A 17,932-nucleotide genomic window follows, 5' to 3' on the forward strand; every position below is an offset into this window, starting at 1 on the left:
TGCTGGAGGTGGAGGGATACTGACTATGGAGTAACGACAGGACCCAAACTTTGCACATTTAGTCATTCATCCGTAGAAGCCTGGTGAGAGAGAAATGAGCTTGTCGGGTAGGGATTCCAGCAACTGCTGCTGATACCCAGGGTAACCTGAAGGTCAGCGTGCTCGGCCATGGGGCATCAGCCAGGTGTGCACAGAACCTCGCACTTTGAGCGCAGCTATCTCTGGCTCACACACTGGTGCCCCATGTCCTGGGTCTGGCACCCTCCTTGGAAACAGAGTTTCGTCTCTATGAAATGTACCACACATATCCATTTATGTTCCTGTATTTTCAACTTTTAAAAGTTATATATTTGAGGGGCGACTGGGTGGCTCAGTCAGTGAAGCGTCTGCCTTCGACTCAGGTCATGCATGATCCTGGGGTCCTGGGGTCCTGCAGTCCTGAGGTCCAGTCCCATGTGGACCGAGGGCTCCCTGCTCAGCGGGGAGTCTGCTTCTGCCTCTCCCTCTGCTGCTCCCCCTGCTTGTGCTCTTGTGCTCTCTCTCTCAAATAAATGAATAAAATCTTTTTTAAGTTATATTTTGAAAATGGGAATGTGGAGGAAGTCTGTTTTTGCTTAGTGGTCAGGGGAGGGCTTGGGGATGGCGTGCTTTGCAAAATAAAGTTCAACGCAAAAGCTGGTAAAGCGAGGACCGACAGCAGCTGAGCCTAGAGACGCCGAGCCCCAGAGCTCGTGCGGTTCCAGGACTCGGGGAGGGGACGCGCTCTCTGAAACCGGTCCCGGCGGTGCACAGCCCACCGGTCGGGTGCCCCCAGCCGCGCCCAGGCTTTCTCTGAAAACGGCCTCGTTAGAGGGGGACCTAGGGAACCCGAGGGCAGGACCGAGGGCCGCCGGAGCCAAGGAGCCGGGCCAGGGTAGGCGCACGGCCTGAGGATACACCGCGCACAAACCCGACCCGCACCCACACCCCCATCCGGCCCGGCGCACCCAGGCCCCGCCTCCCCAGGCATGGAGCCAATCCGCTTGCCTCCGCTGGGAAACGTCAGGCCAGAGGGCGGGACGGCGCCCTGCTCAGCTCCGCCCCAAAGTCCCTCTTCGCCAGGCCCGCCTCTTCCGACGCCACGCCTGCGCAGACGGTCACGCCACGGCCCGGCCTCTACCGTGTGCGCGCGCGCGGGGTGGCAGCGCTCCCGTGAGGCAGTGCGAGGCGTGAAGCGCGGCGGCGGGCTTCTGAGGGGGCGCGAGCCGAGTTTTCGGAGGTGAATGGCGCCGGTCTCGCCCTTCCAGGGAGTCGCGGGGCGTGGGGCTGTGGGAACGGCGCCGATCCCGCAGCTGCTGCTTCTTTCCAGGCGTCCCTGGGGACTCCTTTCAGGCGCGCGATTAGTCCGCGCGGCGCAGCCGGGGTCCTCAGGACTTGGAGCGGGGGCGAAGGCGAGGGGTGAGGGCGGGGAGCGCGAGGAGCGCGAGTAGAAGCGAGAGGTGGCCGTGGGCGGGGAGCGCGGGGCCGGTGAGAGACTGAGGGGGCGTCCGTTGGGAGGCGGGGCGGGGCCTGCCCTGGTCCTCCGCGCGGTGGAGACGCGGGTGGGGGCGGGGCCTCCCGGGCAGGGGGGCGGGGTCGCTGCTGGTCCTCGGGGCGGCTGAGACCCGGGCGGGGCCGCTGCTAGTCTTCCGGGACCGCTGAGACGCGGGCGGGGGCGGTCGCGCCCAAACTCCACCGAGCGGGGCGCGCGGGTCTGGGATCAGTGCAGTTTGTCTTTAACGCCAGTTCTTCGGCTTTCCTGGGTGTGTGTTTTATTTACGCGGGTCCATGTGGCCCGCGTGTGTGCGCGGCGGGCCGCCGCCCCTCGGGTCCCCTTGGAGCGTGGGTGGTAGTTCCGCAAGTGCCAGAAGTGCCCTTACCTTCTGCAGCTTTGGTCCTTGTGAAGTTACGGGGGCTTGGTTTGGGTTGGGTTTTTTTTTTTTTTTTTTTGCTTCATTTGGGTTTGGGGATACAGTCGGGGTGCAGCGTCGTGAGCTGGCGAGCTGGTTGCCACGTTGTCTTCCTGCCGGCTGTCCAGAGCACGCGACGTTTCCCTTCTCTGACGGGAGCGTGAGGTTCGGCCTGACCGTGGATCTTAAATTTGAAGCCGGCTGTCGTCTGTCCTAGGTCGGTGGTGTGGACACGGACTGCTGTGTGAACGGCGGATGCTGCCCCGGGTCGTGGAGGTAATACTCAATTGACTCTTCCTCAAGAACTTTCCCAACTGAGGAAGGGTGGGGAGGAGAGGCCGCCTTGCCCGGCTGGCTCAGGCTTGTCTATATACGTTTGTGTTGACTTAGGCCGAGTGATGAACTGACCTGCTGTGTCAGATAACGGTGTATTTTAGGTGCCGATCTTTGGGAAGGTTTTCATCATTTTTGCAGTGTACTGAATGGGACCCTGATGGTGTAGTTTGTCTTCATCAGACACCTCAGCCGTAACTACCTCTGCGTTAGATGGTTCCCAGATACTCTGATATTTATCTGTACTGCCTTTCACAAATACGGTTGCTATATTTGTGGTCTAATACTTGTTTTTTACTCCCGCCCCCTAGGAGAAGTCAGATTCTAAAAGTATTTTTCCCTTCTCTATGGACTTAACATAAAATTAGTCTGCGTTTGGGTCTGTTTTCTAAATACCAACACCATAAGCTCAAATCCCCTACAAAGACACTGGGTTCTTCAGCCATGATTTGTGGGAAAGACTTTGTGGAAACGTTAAAAAAAATCAATTATCCCAAAGCTGATATTCTTAATGGGGAAGATTTTGACTGGTTGTTTGAGACTGTTGAAGATGAATCATTTCTGAAGTGGTTCTGTGGAAGTGTGAATGGACAGAATGTATTGTCTGAGGAAGAATTGGAAGCTTTTAGCATTCTTCAAAAATCAGGCAAGCCCATCCTAGAAGGAGCAGCATTGGATGAAGTTCTTAAAACCTGTAAAACTTCTGATTTGAAAACATCTACCCTGGATGACAAAGAGCTAGAGAAGTTAGAGGTTGAGGTTCAAACTCTGCAGAAATTAAAGAACCTAAAAATTCAACGACGTAATAAATGCCAGGTGATGGCTTCAGAAACAAGCCACAAATCTCTGAGGTTAAATGCTAAAGAAGCAGCAGCCACTAAAAGGCTGAAGCAGAGTCAAGGAATTCTAAATGCCATGAGTACTAAAATAAGTAATGAACTTAAAGCTCTTACTGATGGAGTTGCTAAACTGATGATTTTCTTCAAACATTCTAATTTGGATCAAGGGGCAAATCCACTGGTGTTTTTATCTCAGTTTTCCTTGGAAAAATATCTAAGCCAGGAAGAGCAAAGCACAGGAGCATTAACTTTATATACCAAGAAACAATTTTTTCAGGGTATACATGAAGTAGTCGAAAGTTCAAATGAAGAAAATTTTCAACTTTTAGATATACGGGCACCATCTATTTGTGATAATCGAGAAATCCTTGAGGAGAGAAGGCTGGAGATGGCTAGGCTGCAGCTAGCCTACATTTGTGCTCAACATGAGTTAATTCACTTGAAAGCAAGTAATTTGAACATGAAGTCAAGTATACAATGGGCAGAGGAGAATCTTCATAGCCTCACTAGAAAGGTAAACATGAGACTGGATCCATACTGTAATTGTTCGTAATAGAAGATATGTTAATAGTAAAGTACTTTTAGAAAGGAGGATGAAACAAGTAAATTTCTGAATTTGAAATTTGTGTTGGTTTAGACTCAGAGGATACTGAAATTCCCTCTTTTATGACATCTAGGTAAAGAGCCATGTTGCTTTGTCATAGGTATTCCACTTTATTTGCTCCTTGTTGGGTGCTATTGAAGTCAGGGATCCAGTTTGTTGGACCGAAACCCTGATTTTTTTGTTGAGAATGTACAGATAAGTGCACATACCCATCTGCAGTCCTGGAAAGATTACTTTCTTAGTAACATAACCACTACATAACTGAGTGAAAATCCAACTGAAACTGAATACTAGCACCAAGTTAGTTCCTATAACTGACATAAACTTTGAAATAGTGTATGAAGTTTTGTCATTCTTTGCAAGCTAGGAGAATAGCTACTGGTATTATTTTAGTTTTAAGAAAACTTAAATAGTATACATTTGCATTCAGTGAGTAGTGTGCTAATGATTTTTATTAAGACAAGCATGACAAGATTTGTAGCCATTCATAGCCATTCGTATATATGTGGTAGTAATAGCATTAAAATTTAGCAGTTTACCTTTGGCTTAGTCTATGTTTTTCCTTTTTTATACTGTAATTTTGGCTTTTGTTAATAATACGAACTTAGTTTTTATTAGCACGATATCTGATGACCCCAAATGTAAAGTAAAAATGATTTTAAAAGTATTTCAACTTTATACTTACTGCTTTAACATTTAATTGCTTTTTCTGTGTAGGATCTTGACAAAGATAATTTGGATGCTAAAATTTCTACCTTGAACAGTGAGATTCTGAAACTTGAAGAACAAATCTCTCATATGAAAGATAAAAGTTTGCCTGCTGTGATAAAAGAGAATGCCCAGTTATTGAATATGCCAGTCGTAAAGGGAGATTTTGATCTACAGATTGCTAAGCAAGACTATTATACAGCAAGACAAGAGTTAGTTTTAAATCAGTTAATAAAGCAAAAAGCATCTTTTGAACTTCTACAGTTATCATATGAAATCGAATTGAGAAAGCATTGGGACATACATCGTCAACTTGAAAATTTGGTTCAAGAACTTAGTCAAAGTAATACGATGCTCCACCAGCGATTAGAAATGCTAGCAGACCCATCAGTAACTCAGCAGATAAATTCAAGGAATACCATTGATACCAAGGACTTCTCTACTAATAGGTATGCTTCTTTGTTTCTTTATTGGTTTTGTTTCTATAAAATACTGTATAGAGTGTGAACTAAGATTGTGGAAGTTTAAAACATAATTTGCATTCTATGTTTGGCTCTCTGTTCTCTTCTTTCATTTTTCTTGTATATGACTCTTTCCTTTTGAATATTTTGCTCCCAGTTTCCATTCATATGAAAGCCAGAAGTAGCTGCATCAGAGCTGAGGTGGATAGGTTGGAGGAGTGAATGTATATACAAGGTCTTATTCATCTTTAGGCACTATTATTTAGATGTCTTATTTGAGATTGGGGCATGAGTTTTAACTACAGAGAGTTTGAATACTGCACGGTGTGTACTCAGTATTGCTAGGCAGAGAACTGATTGCATTCCGAGAGGGTGTCAGCTGAAAAAGGAGAAGACTGACTTTGTTTCTTCTCAGGTGAGTCTATGAGAATGAATGCTACCTCCCAGTCTCTTTTTATCTAGAGTTTAGCAGTTGATGGTAGAGGGATACTAAATTTGGAGTACTAAAGTAGTCAAAGGACTCAAAAATCTGAAACCTACTCCTGATGTTTCTCTAGTATTAGAGGAAAATCAACTAATCCTATATATATAGAATATATTCTATATATATAAAATATTTATTTGAGAGAGAGGGAGACAGCAAGTGAGCATGAGCAGGGGAAGGGGCAAAGGGAGAAGGAGAGGGAGAAACAGATTCTCTGCTGAGCAGGGAGCCTGATGCACGCCTGGATCCCAGGACCCTGGGATCAATACCTGAGCTGAAGACAGATGCTTAACCAACTGAGCCACCCAGGCATCTCTCCTTTTTTTTTTTTTTTTCTTATTAATGAGATGAGGGGCATGGAAAGGGTGGCATTCACATCATGACTAAGAATGGTGTCCCCCCCCCTCCCCACCACCAAATTGTGTAGTCGCATCCCTGGGGAACAAAATTGGCAACCTTGGACTTGAACCACTTTTGTGAAATCTATTGCAATTTATTAAAATAATTAAAATTAAAAAATAGATTTTTTTTTAATTCAGAGGAAAAGGAGAAACCCTTTTTGTCAGAAATGTGCAGATAATACTGCCTCACATTTTTCTATTTGTTCCAAAGGATTTTCTGCCATTAATATTTGAAGTGTTAAAGTAGCCTAATGGTTCATTAGGAATTGAATTTTACAATTAAATATGGATAAGACTGGTATAGCAAATTCACTATTTCTGTAGTCTCTGTTTACTTTTTTTTTTTTACATTTTATATTGTTTTCATTTTTTGTCTCTTACATCTACTGCCATTCTTTAGCAATAGATATATGATGTGAACAATTTAGTCTGTGGTTGACTTGACCTAGGTATCAAAAGGCAGAACTCAGACCTACATCTTCTATTTCAGGTTCATTGCTATTTCTACTATATCATACCTGTATTCTGTGACAGAAATGTTTTCTTGAGAGCTGTCTTTGAAACATGCTTTGTTTGAAGTAAGCTAATGGCAGTTACAAGTCAAAAAGTATATTTAAAACTTGGGAGATGAGAAAGTGGAAAGCAGATACAGTAGTTACAATACGTATTTCTGTAATGAGATGGTATTTTAGATGGAATATTTTGGTTGCTTGATTTAGCAGCAGATTAATTTTTTTCCAGGTTAATATTTTTAATCTGTTATATATCTCCAGATCTGCCCAATACAGTGGATTATAATTTTGAGAATTGTATGGACTTGAGAATTTTTTCCTACATTTTTTATTTTCACCTTTTAGGCTTTATCAACTTTTAGAAGGAGAGAATAAGAAAAAAGAATTGTTCATAACCCATGGAAACCTGGAGGAAGTGGCTGAGAAATTAAAAAAGGATGTTTCTTTAGTACAAGATCAATTGGCAGTATCTACTCAAGAACACTCTTTTTTTCTGTCCAAACTGAATATTGATGTAGACATGCTTTGTGATACTTTGTATCAAGGAGGAAATCAGCTATTGCTTAGTGATCAGGTGGGTGCTTGCCATAGTAACTGAAAATGCTGTAAAAAATGTTTTATTTTTTATTTATTTTTTAAAAGATATTTATTTATTCATGAAAGACACGCAGAGGGAGAAGCAGGCTCCACGCAGGGAGCCCGACGTGGGTCTCGATCCTAGGACTCCAGGATCACACCCTGGGCCAAAGGCAGGTGCTAAACCACTGAGCCACCCAGTTATCCCCTGAAAAATATTTTAATATAGTTCTGTCTTATACAGTTAGTATTCCATTTTATGAAATTCCACAATTTAATTATCTGTTATGTTGACAGACATTTAAGTTATTTTCAGTTTTTGCTATTGTAGATCATACTGCTGCAGATGACGGTCTTACTGTGTGTCTCACAGCTGTGCGTGTGTACACATAGGGACACTCCATCACTGAAGAGTGGAATTGCATATCACAGGTTTAGTTTTCAGGTTACATCAAATTGTTTTCCAAAGTGGTTGTACCATATTACTTCAGCAGTGTCAGAGATGTTATGTATCCTACTTATCACATAATCTTATCTGATTTATATAATTTCTCTCAAACTGTGGATATAGAATAGCATCCAATACAAATTGTAGTTTGTATTTCCCTGATTATTAAACAGGTGGAGGCCCCTGTCAGCTGATTATTGAGATTGAGGCCTCTTTCAGTTGTTTACTGTGCATTCATCATTTTCTGAGAATTCCTTGTTCATCTCCTGTGCCCATTTTTTTGTTTTTTTTTTTTCTAAGATTTATCTATCTATTTGAGAGAGGGAGCCCAAGTGGTGCCGAGGGAGGGTAGGTACATGGGGAGGGGGAGAGGAGAGAGTGTCTTGAGTAGATTCTATGCTAAGTACAGAACCCTCATAACCCTGAGATCAGGACCTGATAGAAACCAGGAGTCAGTGGCCTGGTCTCAGGGTTGTGAGATTGAGCACCCCCCACCCCTCCCAGGCTCTGTGCTCACTGCAGAGTGTGCTTGAGATTTTCTCTCCTCCTGCCCCTGCCCCCACTCGCATGTACCTGTGCTTGCTCTCTCTCTAAAATAAATAAATCGTCAAAAAAATTCATTTGTAGGAGTTTATGTATTTCAAGTGCTGATCCTTTGTCAGTCATGTGTGTTATATATATTCATTCTCTATTTGTAGCTAGTCTTTTTTACTTTCTTTGTTTTTGGCTTTTTTTTAGCACTTTAATTTTTATCTTGTTTATTACTCTGTGGTTTGCCATTTTTTATATCTCATTTTTCATATTTTGTTAAGGTTTGTTCTTAACAGCATAATGGTAGTCCTTTTTACTTTATCTGAAAGTTATGCTGTTCACTTTTAGTTCTTTAGTCTACCAGGAGTTTATTTTTATGTGTGATAGGAGGTAGAGTTCTAACTTTAATTGTTTTTAATTTTTTCTCCCTATAAACAAATTGTCCCATCACCACTGATTGAGGCATACAATAAAAATAAAATCCCTCTCTTTCTGGTGAAGGGAGCCTCTTATTATGAAATAAATGATCCTTGAGTGCCTTTTTCTTTCATATCTCTTTGTTAGATACTATGGGCAGGACCAGTTCTAAACCTTAAACTGAGTTAAGTCTAAGAGTCTGTAGGACCCAAGTGATTCCTGCCTGGCCTGCAATTCTATCCAGGGGCTCTTCCACTTCAGACCATTCTGATCCTGAGATTGTTGGTATCCTGTGAGTCCTTGGCTTATTATGAAGAGGGTCTCCCATCTGGCTTCCCATTTTCTGTGGACTTTGGGCTTTGATTTTCTTCCCACTCATCTTGTGAGTCTCAAGAATCCTAGGTTCTAATTTTCCAAGATTGGTGGTTGCCCTAGAGTAAAGCTGCTCCTGGATTGCTTTACCAATCTGGGATGTTTTATAGACTTGTAGTTCCTTGATGCCTTGTTATCTCTTCATTGCTTTCAGAAAGCTTTTGTTTTGCTTGATTTTTAAAAAAACTTCATTTAGCCTTTTACATTTTTTTCTTATGGAAGGATTGATTTGGATAACTAACCTACCTTTTCTTGGAATGGGAATGCTTATGACTAGTTTTTTTAAATAATATTTTTATTGTGGTAAAATATAAAATAGTTCTAACCATTTTTAAGTGTACAATTCAGGGAAATTAAGTACAAAAGTACATTCATATATTGTGCAACCATGATCACTATATATTTTCCCAGAGCTTAATCATCCCAAAAAGAAACATTAAATAATAAATAGTAACTTTTCACTCCTTCCTCCCAGTCCCTGATAACTTCTATTCCACTTCCTGTCTCAATGAATTTGCCTGCTCTAGGCACCTAATAGAAGTGAAATCCTACATTTATATGATTTAAGTTTTATCCATGTTGTAGCATGTGTGAGAATTTTATGCCTTTTTATGGCCAAATAATACTTCGTTGTATATATGTAGTACATTTTGTTTGTCTTTTGATGGTCATTTGGGTTGTTTCCACCTTTTGGCTTCTGTGAACATTGGTGTACAGGTATCTGAGTCTCTGTTTTTGTTTCTTTGGGGTATATGCCTAGGAGTGGAATTGCTGAATCATGTGGTAGTTCTGTTTAACTTTTTGAGTAAGTGCCTAACTTGCGCAGCAACTGCACCATTTTATATTCTCACCCACTGTGCACAGGGTTCCAGTTTCTCCATATGCTTGTCTACACTTGTTATTTTCCTTTTTAAAAAAATATATACTAGCTATCCTAATAGCCTGAAGTGATTAACTGTGATTTTTTTATAATCTATTACTGATTTTGTCTTCTAAATTTATTAATTTTATAAAAACTTCCCATGATGGTAGATTTGAAAATTTATTGTTTTGACTCTTTCAATTTTTCCTTTATATTTGAGTCTATTTTATTTTTTATTTTTTTAAAAGATTTTATTTATTCATGAGAGACATCGGCAGAGGGAGAAACAGGCTCCTGTGGCGAGTCCAGTGTGGGACTTGATCCCAGGATCCTGAGATAACAAGCTAAGCCAAAGGCAGAAGGTCAACCACTGAGCCACCCAAGCGTCCCTAAGTTTATTTTATAAAATAAAGATACAGTTGGTCCTTGAAGAACATGAGGTTGAAACATGGGTCCACTTGTATGCAAATTTTCCTCAAAAAATAAATGCAGGGATCCCTGGGTGGCGCAGCGGTTTGGCGCCTGCCTTTGGCCCAGGGCATGATCCTGGAGACCCGGGATCGAATCCCACGTCGGGCTCCCGGTGCATGGAGCCTGCTTCTCCTCTGCCTGTGCCTCTGCCTCTCTCTCTCTGTGTGACTATCATAAAAAAAAAAAAAAAAAAAAAAAATTAAATGCAGTGCAGTACTATAAATGTATTTTCTTATAATTAACATTTTCTTTTTTGTAACTTACTTTATTATAAGATTATAGTATATAATACACATAACATATATATAGATATGTATTAGTTAACTGTACATCAACAGTAGGCTACCTACCAGTAGTTAAGTTTTGGGGAAGTCAGAATTTCTACACAAATTTTCAACTACACAGAGTCAATGCTCTAACATCCCCCCCCCCCCCCCGCACCATATTGTTTAAGGGTCAGCTGCATATCTAATTTTAAAATTGTGGTGAATTATTATCCTGGTGGCTTGAAATACAGTGAATTGAACCATTTAGTATTACATAATGATCTTCTGTATTTTAACTGTGCTTTTTGTCTTAATATTTTTTTGTCTGATTAATAGTCCTATATACCATCTTTCTTTCGGTTAGTATTTGAAGGTATGTATTTTTCACTTTTACTTATACATCTCTCTTATTCTTTCCTTTTTACTTAGCATTATGAAATCATTTTTACTCTGAATGATTTTAATTTTTATGTTACAGTAATTTCTGTAACCAATGTACCATTGAATATTTTGCTAGTCTTTTTGTTTGCTTTTGAACAGCAACATGTATATCTTGTGTATATAGCTTTTTGTTGTTGGATACTTTCATTTGGATGAATTCTTGGAAGTAGAATTGTTGGGTTTCTTGGGTATGTACATTTTTCTTTTGGCCTTTGATGCTGTCATACTGCTTTTCTGAAGAGTCACACCTATTTTCATTCCACCAGCACTATTTAAATATCTACTGGATACCATCAATTATATGGTATGCTGTCATTTTATGAATTGCTAAAAAAGAAAAAACTTTCAATTAAACTGGCACAGTACTATCTTATTAGAATTTTTATTGAATACTTACTAGAAGGTATCTTTTAGGTTCAGACAGACATAGATTTTTATCATATTACTCTTAAATATACACATTAAAAGAAATATACACAATTAAAGTGGTTAGGGTATTTCAAAGCTTCACACTTAACATGCAGTTCTATGTTGTTTTTTGACTCAAAATTGTTGTCTTTATTTTTCTACACTATACATTGAGAGTGTTGGTGATATCAAAAAAACTAATAACCCAATTAAAAAATGGACCAAAGATTTGAATAGAGCTTTTTCCACAGAAGACATACAAATAGCCAATAGTATATATGAATAGTTGCTCAGTGTCACTCATTGTCAGGGAAATGCACATCAAAACCACAATGAGATGTCACCTTACACCTGTTAGAGTGGTTAGTAGCAAAAAAGCAAAATCAGGGGCACCTGGGTGGCTCAGTCAGTTAAGCATCTGACTCTTGGCTTTGGTTCAGGTCATGATCTCATGGGTCCTGGGATCAAGCCCTGTGTGGGGCTCTGCCCTCATTGAGGAGTCTGCTTAAGGATTCTCACCCTTTGCCCCTCCCCCCACTCATGTGCTTATGCATGTGCATGCACTTTCTCTCTCTCAAATCTTTTTTAAAAAAGCAAAAAGTATTTACAAGGATGTGGAGAAATTGGAACCCTTGTACACTGTTGGAGGGAGTGCAAAATGGTGTAGCCACTGTGGAAAATAGTATGGAGTTTTCTTAAAAAAGTAATGATCCATATGATCCAGTAATTCCACTTCTGAGTGTTTAAAACAAAAGAATTGAAATCGGGATCTTGAAGAATTATTAGCACTCCTACATCCATTATAGCACTATTTATAGTAGTCACATTATAGAAATAACTTAAATGTCTGTCAATGAAGGAATAGGTAAAGAAGATGTGATATATACACACAAAGTCTTATTTAGCCTTAATAAAAAGAAATGCTGTAATATGGGACAACATGGATGAACCTTGAGGAAATTATGCTGAGTGAAATAAACCAGTCACAAGGACAAATAATGTATGATTTCACTTACAGACATATCTAAAATAGTCAAACTCACAGAGGCAGAGGGTAGAATGGTGGTTAGCAGGGATTGGAGAGGGGCAAATGGTGGTATTTGTTTTTTAAATATTTTATTTATTTATTCATGAGAGACAGAGGGAGAGAGGGAAAAGCAGGCTCCATGCAGGGAGCCTGAAGTGGGACTCGATTCCGGGTCTTCCGGATCAGGCCTTGGGCTGAAGGCGGCACTAAACCGCTGAGCCACACGGGCTGCCCGGAAATGGGTTGTTAATCAAGAAATGTAAAGTTTCAATTATGTAGGGTACATAAGTTTTAGAGATATGCTGTACAATGTTTTGCCTGTAGTTAACAATACTGTGTTGTACTCTTAAAAATCTATTAAAGGGGAAATCTCATGTTAAGTGTTCTTAACCCAATAAAAAAAATTTTTTTAATGTTGGTAATAAAGCATTTCTTATGAGTGGCTAATAATAATTACATGATGCTCTTGATTATAAAATGGTATGGATTTCAGATATTTTAAAATGTGAAAGATTGCATCCTAGAATCATAAAGTATGATGATTTCACTATAATCTTACTGGGTGTCATTATTTAATGTTTTTCCCTAACCCAGTGAAATATAAAAATGCCATCTGTATACATTTTAATTTGCATTTTTGTTGTTAATGAAGGCTGTTTTTCAGTATCTGTAGGAATATTATCTTAGCAACTATTAAGATCTTTAGTACTGAAATTGAGGGTGAGATTGTAGTTTCTCATTCATGTTTACCAAGTTTTTCTTCAAGGGGAAACTAATGTAGATATTATTTGATTTTGTTAAAGTGTAATTGAAGAAGTACTGCTCTCTAGAACTGGCATTTATGACAGGTGTAAAGCAGTCATTCTTGAACTTGTTTATTAGAATCACCAGGGAGCCTGTTGGGAGTTTGAGTAATTTAGTACGGAGTGAGGTGCAGGAATATCTATTCATACCAAGCACCCCAGGTGATTACCATGTTCATGGACCATACTGAGGACTTGCAGAAGGCTGAGATAGAGCTACAGATTTTCTCTTTGGTGATACTAGCTGGAAATTTATAGAAGTAGAATACTTAATTAGAAAGCCGTAGAATCTTGTTAATAAACAAGTTTTATATTATGAAGTGAGGCATCTCAGTATATTTAAATGTGAAGAGTCTGGCATATCTAGGTTTGGTTTTTTTTTTTTTTTTTTTTTTAAATAAGATTTAATGTATTTGGGAAGCCTTGGTGGCTCAGTGGTTCAGCATCTGTGTTCAGCTCAGGGTGTGATCCTGGGGTCAGGAATCAGGTGCCGCATCCACCTCCTTGTGAAGAGCCTTCTCCATCTATGTCTCTGCCTCTCTCTCTCTCATGAATAAAGAAGTAAAATCTTAAAAAAAAAAAAAAAAGATTTTACTTGTTTAAGAAACAGTGAACAAGCACAAGCGGGAGGTGGAGAGAGAAGCAGTGACATGTCTAGGTTCTTGAGCAGAGTCTACGGCCATACCACCCTGAACATGCCCGATCTCGTCTGATCTCGGAAGCTAAGCAGGGTCGGGCCTGGTTAGTACTTGGATGGGAGGTTCTTGAGCAGAATTACATGGCAAATCAGAATTGTTGAATGTTTCATGTAATTCTATTTTCTGTAACACTGTGAAAAAAGAAAAATGAATATTTTTGTTGAAATACTACTTTTTATTGGTAATTGCTTCATTTCAAGGCTTTCTCCGTACCACTTTTATCTAGAGTAGACCGAGATTAGGCTAAAACAAGATTCAATCAATAAAGTGGAGTAATTCTCCATTAAGGAGATGATGTTCATTCTTCTATCTCTAGTCTCTAAGACTGTGCTGGTCATATGGTAGACATTTAGTAATATTTGTTAAATGTATGAATATGCATAACAGTTTACATATCAAGTACTCTTCAGGGAGTAACAGTTTGCTTTGAATCTCTTAAAATTGTCTATTGAATACTGTTATAATTGCTCTCAACATAGAATTTATATTAAACCTACTGTGGGGGGCACCTTGGTGGCTCAGCGGTTGAGCATCTGCCTTCGGCCCAGGGCGTGATCCCAGTCTGGGGATCAAGTCCTGCATCAGTTCCCTGCAAGAAGCCTGCTTTTCCCTCTGTCTATGTCTCTGCCTCTCTGTATCTCTCATGAATAAATTAATAAAGTCTTAAAAAAAATTAAAAAATAAATCGATTGTGGATTTTTAATTGAGGTTCATTTATCATTGAAATCATGGGAATAGGGAACCCTGGGTGGCGCAGCGGTTTAGCGCCTGCCTTTGGCCCGGGGCGCGATCCTGGAGACCCGGGATCGAATCCCACGTCGGGCTCCCGGTGCATGGAGCCTGCTTCTCCCTCTGCCTGTGTCTCTGCCTCTCTCTCTCTCTCTCTGTGTGACTATCATAAATAAATAAAAATCTAAAAAAATTTTAAAAATGAAATCATGGGAATAATTATTCTACCATTTGGATTTTTTTTTTTTAAAGATTTTATTTATTTATTCATGATAGTCACACAGAGAGAGACAGAGAGGCAGAGACACAGGCAGAGGGAGAAGCAGGCTCCATGCAGGGAGCCCGACATGGGATTCGATCCCGGGTCTCCAGGATTGCGCCCCGGGCCAGAGGCAGGCGCCAAACCGCTGCGCCACCCAGGGATCCCTGGATTTTTTTTTTTTTTAAGATTTTATTTATTAGAGAGAGAGAGGGAGCATGAGCCAGGGAGAGAGGAAGAGGGAGAAGCAGACTCCAAGCTGAGCAGGGAACCTGACTCAGGCATGATCCGAGGTCCCCAGTATCATGACCTGAGCTGAAGGCAGACCTGAACTGGCTAAGGCACCCAGGCACCCCTATCATTTGGATTCTTTGCATGTAAATTATATTTTAAATTTATAATTGCTATTACAAAGAGAGATTTTGTAGTAAAAGCATTTTTATTTTCCTTTTAGGAGTTAACAGAGCAATTTCATCAAGTTGAATCCCAACTGAATAAACTAAATCATCTTCTTACTGATATTCTTGCTGATGTGAAGACAAAAAGAAAAATTTTGGCATCTAATAAACTGCATCAAATGGAAAGAGAATTATATGTATATTTTTTAAAAGATGAAGATTATCTGAAAGATCTTGTGGAGAATTTAGAAAACCAATCAAAGATTAAGGCTGTTGGTTTTGAAGTGTGAAAATTATTAAAAACTGAATCTTTACTACAGAGCTATGCTATGTTTTAATGTTTTATATATTAGGAGGAAAATGTAGCTAATAAACCCTACTAAAATTTTAAATTTGATGCCAGTGGAACATTTCATTTAATTTATTTAAGTTTTACATTGGTTGTTTTTTTTTTCCTTATATAATGCGTTCAAAGTACCAGTGCTTTCTATGAGTTGAAAATTTGCTTGATGGCACTTAGTACTGGTAACTTTACTTACAAGGAAAAAGCATTGTTATATAATGCAAATATTTTTTAATAGGATTAGTTCTGTCTCTCCTTTACTGTTTTTCTTCGAAATAGAAATTTTTTATTGTTAAATATTTTAAACCTTTGTAGAACTTAGAGTTAGCATTGTTCAACCTGTGAACCTTAATATATGGAACAGCCAAGTTCCCTCATATTTAGCTATAAAGTAAAACCATACCACTCAAACTGTAATTCCCATAATTCCCTGCTGTAGACTTTGAAAATCTTTGTACCTATTTGCTCTTCAAAAAGTATCAGATGTCCTTTGACCATTGTTCATTTTAGCAACTGGGTCCTGGGAAATCAAAATTTCTGCAGGACAAATCGTACTGGTGCTTGGACTTCTGCTTTGGTGGTGCTTTGACTTACACATTACGAATGACTCTTAAATGAAATTTGAAAATACCATAGAAGTGGTTGTTTAGAGGATACATAATGCTGTTTTAATCAGTTTCTTTGGAGTGAAAATACTTAAATGTTAGATTGTATTAATTGGGATACACACAAGTGTATTATTTGGACAATTAGAAATTATTTTGAGTGGTATGAAGTCATTTGGAGTAGCTTATTAGGATATCAAATGGTTCTTGAGTGCTTGATTTATATGTGGCCTGTGGTATATAACATGTAAGCTTTATAGAGGAACAAGAAGATGGAGTTAATACTTTCAAGAAGATTTCTGCTTCAGAATATATTGTCTTTTTAAAAAGAGATGCCCATCTAAAGTGCATTTTAGGTGGTCTTTTTGAAATTCTTTAGCTATTACCATCAGAACATGGATATGCTTAGGAGACATATAAGTCCTGATAATTTTTATAATCTGTTGAACAAAAATATTTTGCCAGCTATTGTATTTGTACATTATTTAAAAATTTACATTTACTAAATAGATCTAAATATGCATGAAAATTTGTAATTTGTAATAAATTTTGTCTAAGATTTTGGTATTAGCTCCTCATGGATGGCTTTTTGTTCCTTTTTAAATTTTTTTCCTATTCCACAGTGGAATAGAGAATTCATTTAAAATTTTTCTTCTCTCTAGTAATGTGGAAAAATATGTCAGCTGGTTTCCTGGCTCTTGGAATAGCAAATTGTGTTTATATTTATGCCAGATATGATAGATGTATGACTAGCTACTCAATGTTTTAGCTACTCAAACCTTTACCCACTCAACCCAGTAGAGCTGAGCGGTATACGTGAAATGATGTTGTATGTCTATCGTAATTACCCAAGTCCATTAAAAATAATTTTTCTGTTACTAGGTTTGCATATTTGAAGGTTAATTATAACATCCATTTGTTTCAGATCTCAGGAGATCTATGAATAGATTGCTTGCTTCAAAATTGGTTAACTAGAAAATATATTCTTTGTTCCCTGTTTACCAGAATATTCCGGTTGAGCCTGTAACTGTTTTTGCTCCCTTCTTAGTGTTGTAATTATGGAGGCAACGCTACCTATTTTCCGTGATCATTAATAGGCTAGTTTGTAGGAATGCCTCTGGATGTAATGTTTTTCAAGTAACATGTTCCTTATTTTGAGGTCTCAAAATTAATATGTGGATATTTATCTTACATTTAGGATTTATGAAAATGGAAAATTATGAGGCATTTGTAGGCTTTGATCTCTGTAAAATACCGCTCTCCAGTGTTGCACAGAAGATTATGTCTGCTATGCATTCAGGTGATTTAGTGGAGTCTAAGAATTGGAGAGAGAGTGAAAAGAGTAAGTAATTTTTATAAACATCTTTCTGTCTTGTGACCTTGAATGTTAATTATTTCTTAAGTTAAGGATCGAAAATGAAACAACAGAATTATTGTCAGGAACCGTGTATTGCGTAGGGAGGTTCTTGCTACAGACATGGAGCCCAGCTCCCTTTGGCTTATTCTCATTCAGTGATGACTGAGCTTCTGCTCACTGGATTTCACATTCTCTCAGCCTTTACTGCTTTAAAATGTAACACTCTCTTCATTGTTCCAGGCATTTCTGTCAGAGATTTCCTGAGAATCTGCATCGTTTAACCTTGGAAAAGCTGGGCTCTTTCACAGTGCCTCTCAGTTTGTTCAGCCTTAGCTCTTGGGTCATTGGATGCACATGGACATAGTACTTGCTGTGTGTGACAAACGGGAGATGTGTGTTAGTGTGTGTCTTAATGCTGCCTGAGGACTGTAACCTTTTAGGTGTGTGTACTTAGGATAGGATGTCACATAGCAGCGGTGGCATGGGCACAAAGTGTGACATTTGGATCACCAGTTTGTTTTACCAGCAAAGCAGCTTGTTGTTCTTGTTTGTGTCTTAATATTTAAGTCTGGGCCAATAATGTGTTGTTTCTTTTCTACAGAGTAAGTTATATGTGAGATATAATTGATAATTGTGATTAAGTAATTGAGA

General features: G+C 39.4%; 2 protein-coding genes across 5 annotated transcripts in view; both read left to right on the plus strand.

Moving 5' to 3' along the window:
- The first annotated feature begins 2,139 nt into the window (after positions 1-2,139).
- HAUS3 (HAUS augmin like complex subunit 3) lies at positions 2,140-15,373 on the plus strand. Its single transcript, XM_025437384.3, has 5 exons — positions 2,140-2,204; positions 2,573-3,614; positions 4,422-4,861; positions 6,616-6,844; positions 15,033-15,373. Exons 2-5 carry the CDS (start codon positions 2,706-2,708, stop codon positions 15,264-15,266), a joined length of 1,812 nt encoding a protein of 603 aa, XP_025293169.1. The 5' UTR covers positions 2,140-2,204; positions 2,573-2,705; the 3' UTR covers positions 15,267-15,373.
- Positions 2,147-17,932, plus strand: part of POLN (DNA polymerase nu) — a 155,659-nt gene continuing 139,873 nt past the window's right edge. For all 4 annotated transcript variants that reach the window (XM_049108583.1, XM_049108582.1, XM_049108581.1 and 1 more), the window contains exons 1-2: positions 2,147-2,204; positions 17,123-17,266. In XM_049108583.1, the coding sequence (XP_048964540.1) occupies positions 17,128-17,266 (139 nt within the window). In that variant the 5' untranslated portion in view covers positions 2,147-2,204; positions 17,123-17,127. The remainder of the gene's footprint in view (positions 2,205-17,122; positions 17,267-17,932) is intronic.

This window comes from Canis lupus, chromosome 3 (assembly GCF_003254725.2).
Source record: "Canis lupus dingo isolate Sandy chromosome 3, ASM325472v2, whole genome shotgun sequence".
Taxonomy (NCBI): Eukaryota; Metazoa; Chordata; class Mammalia; order Carnivora; family Canidae; genus Canis; species Canis lupus.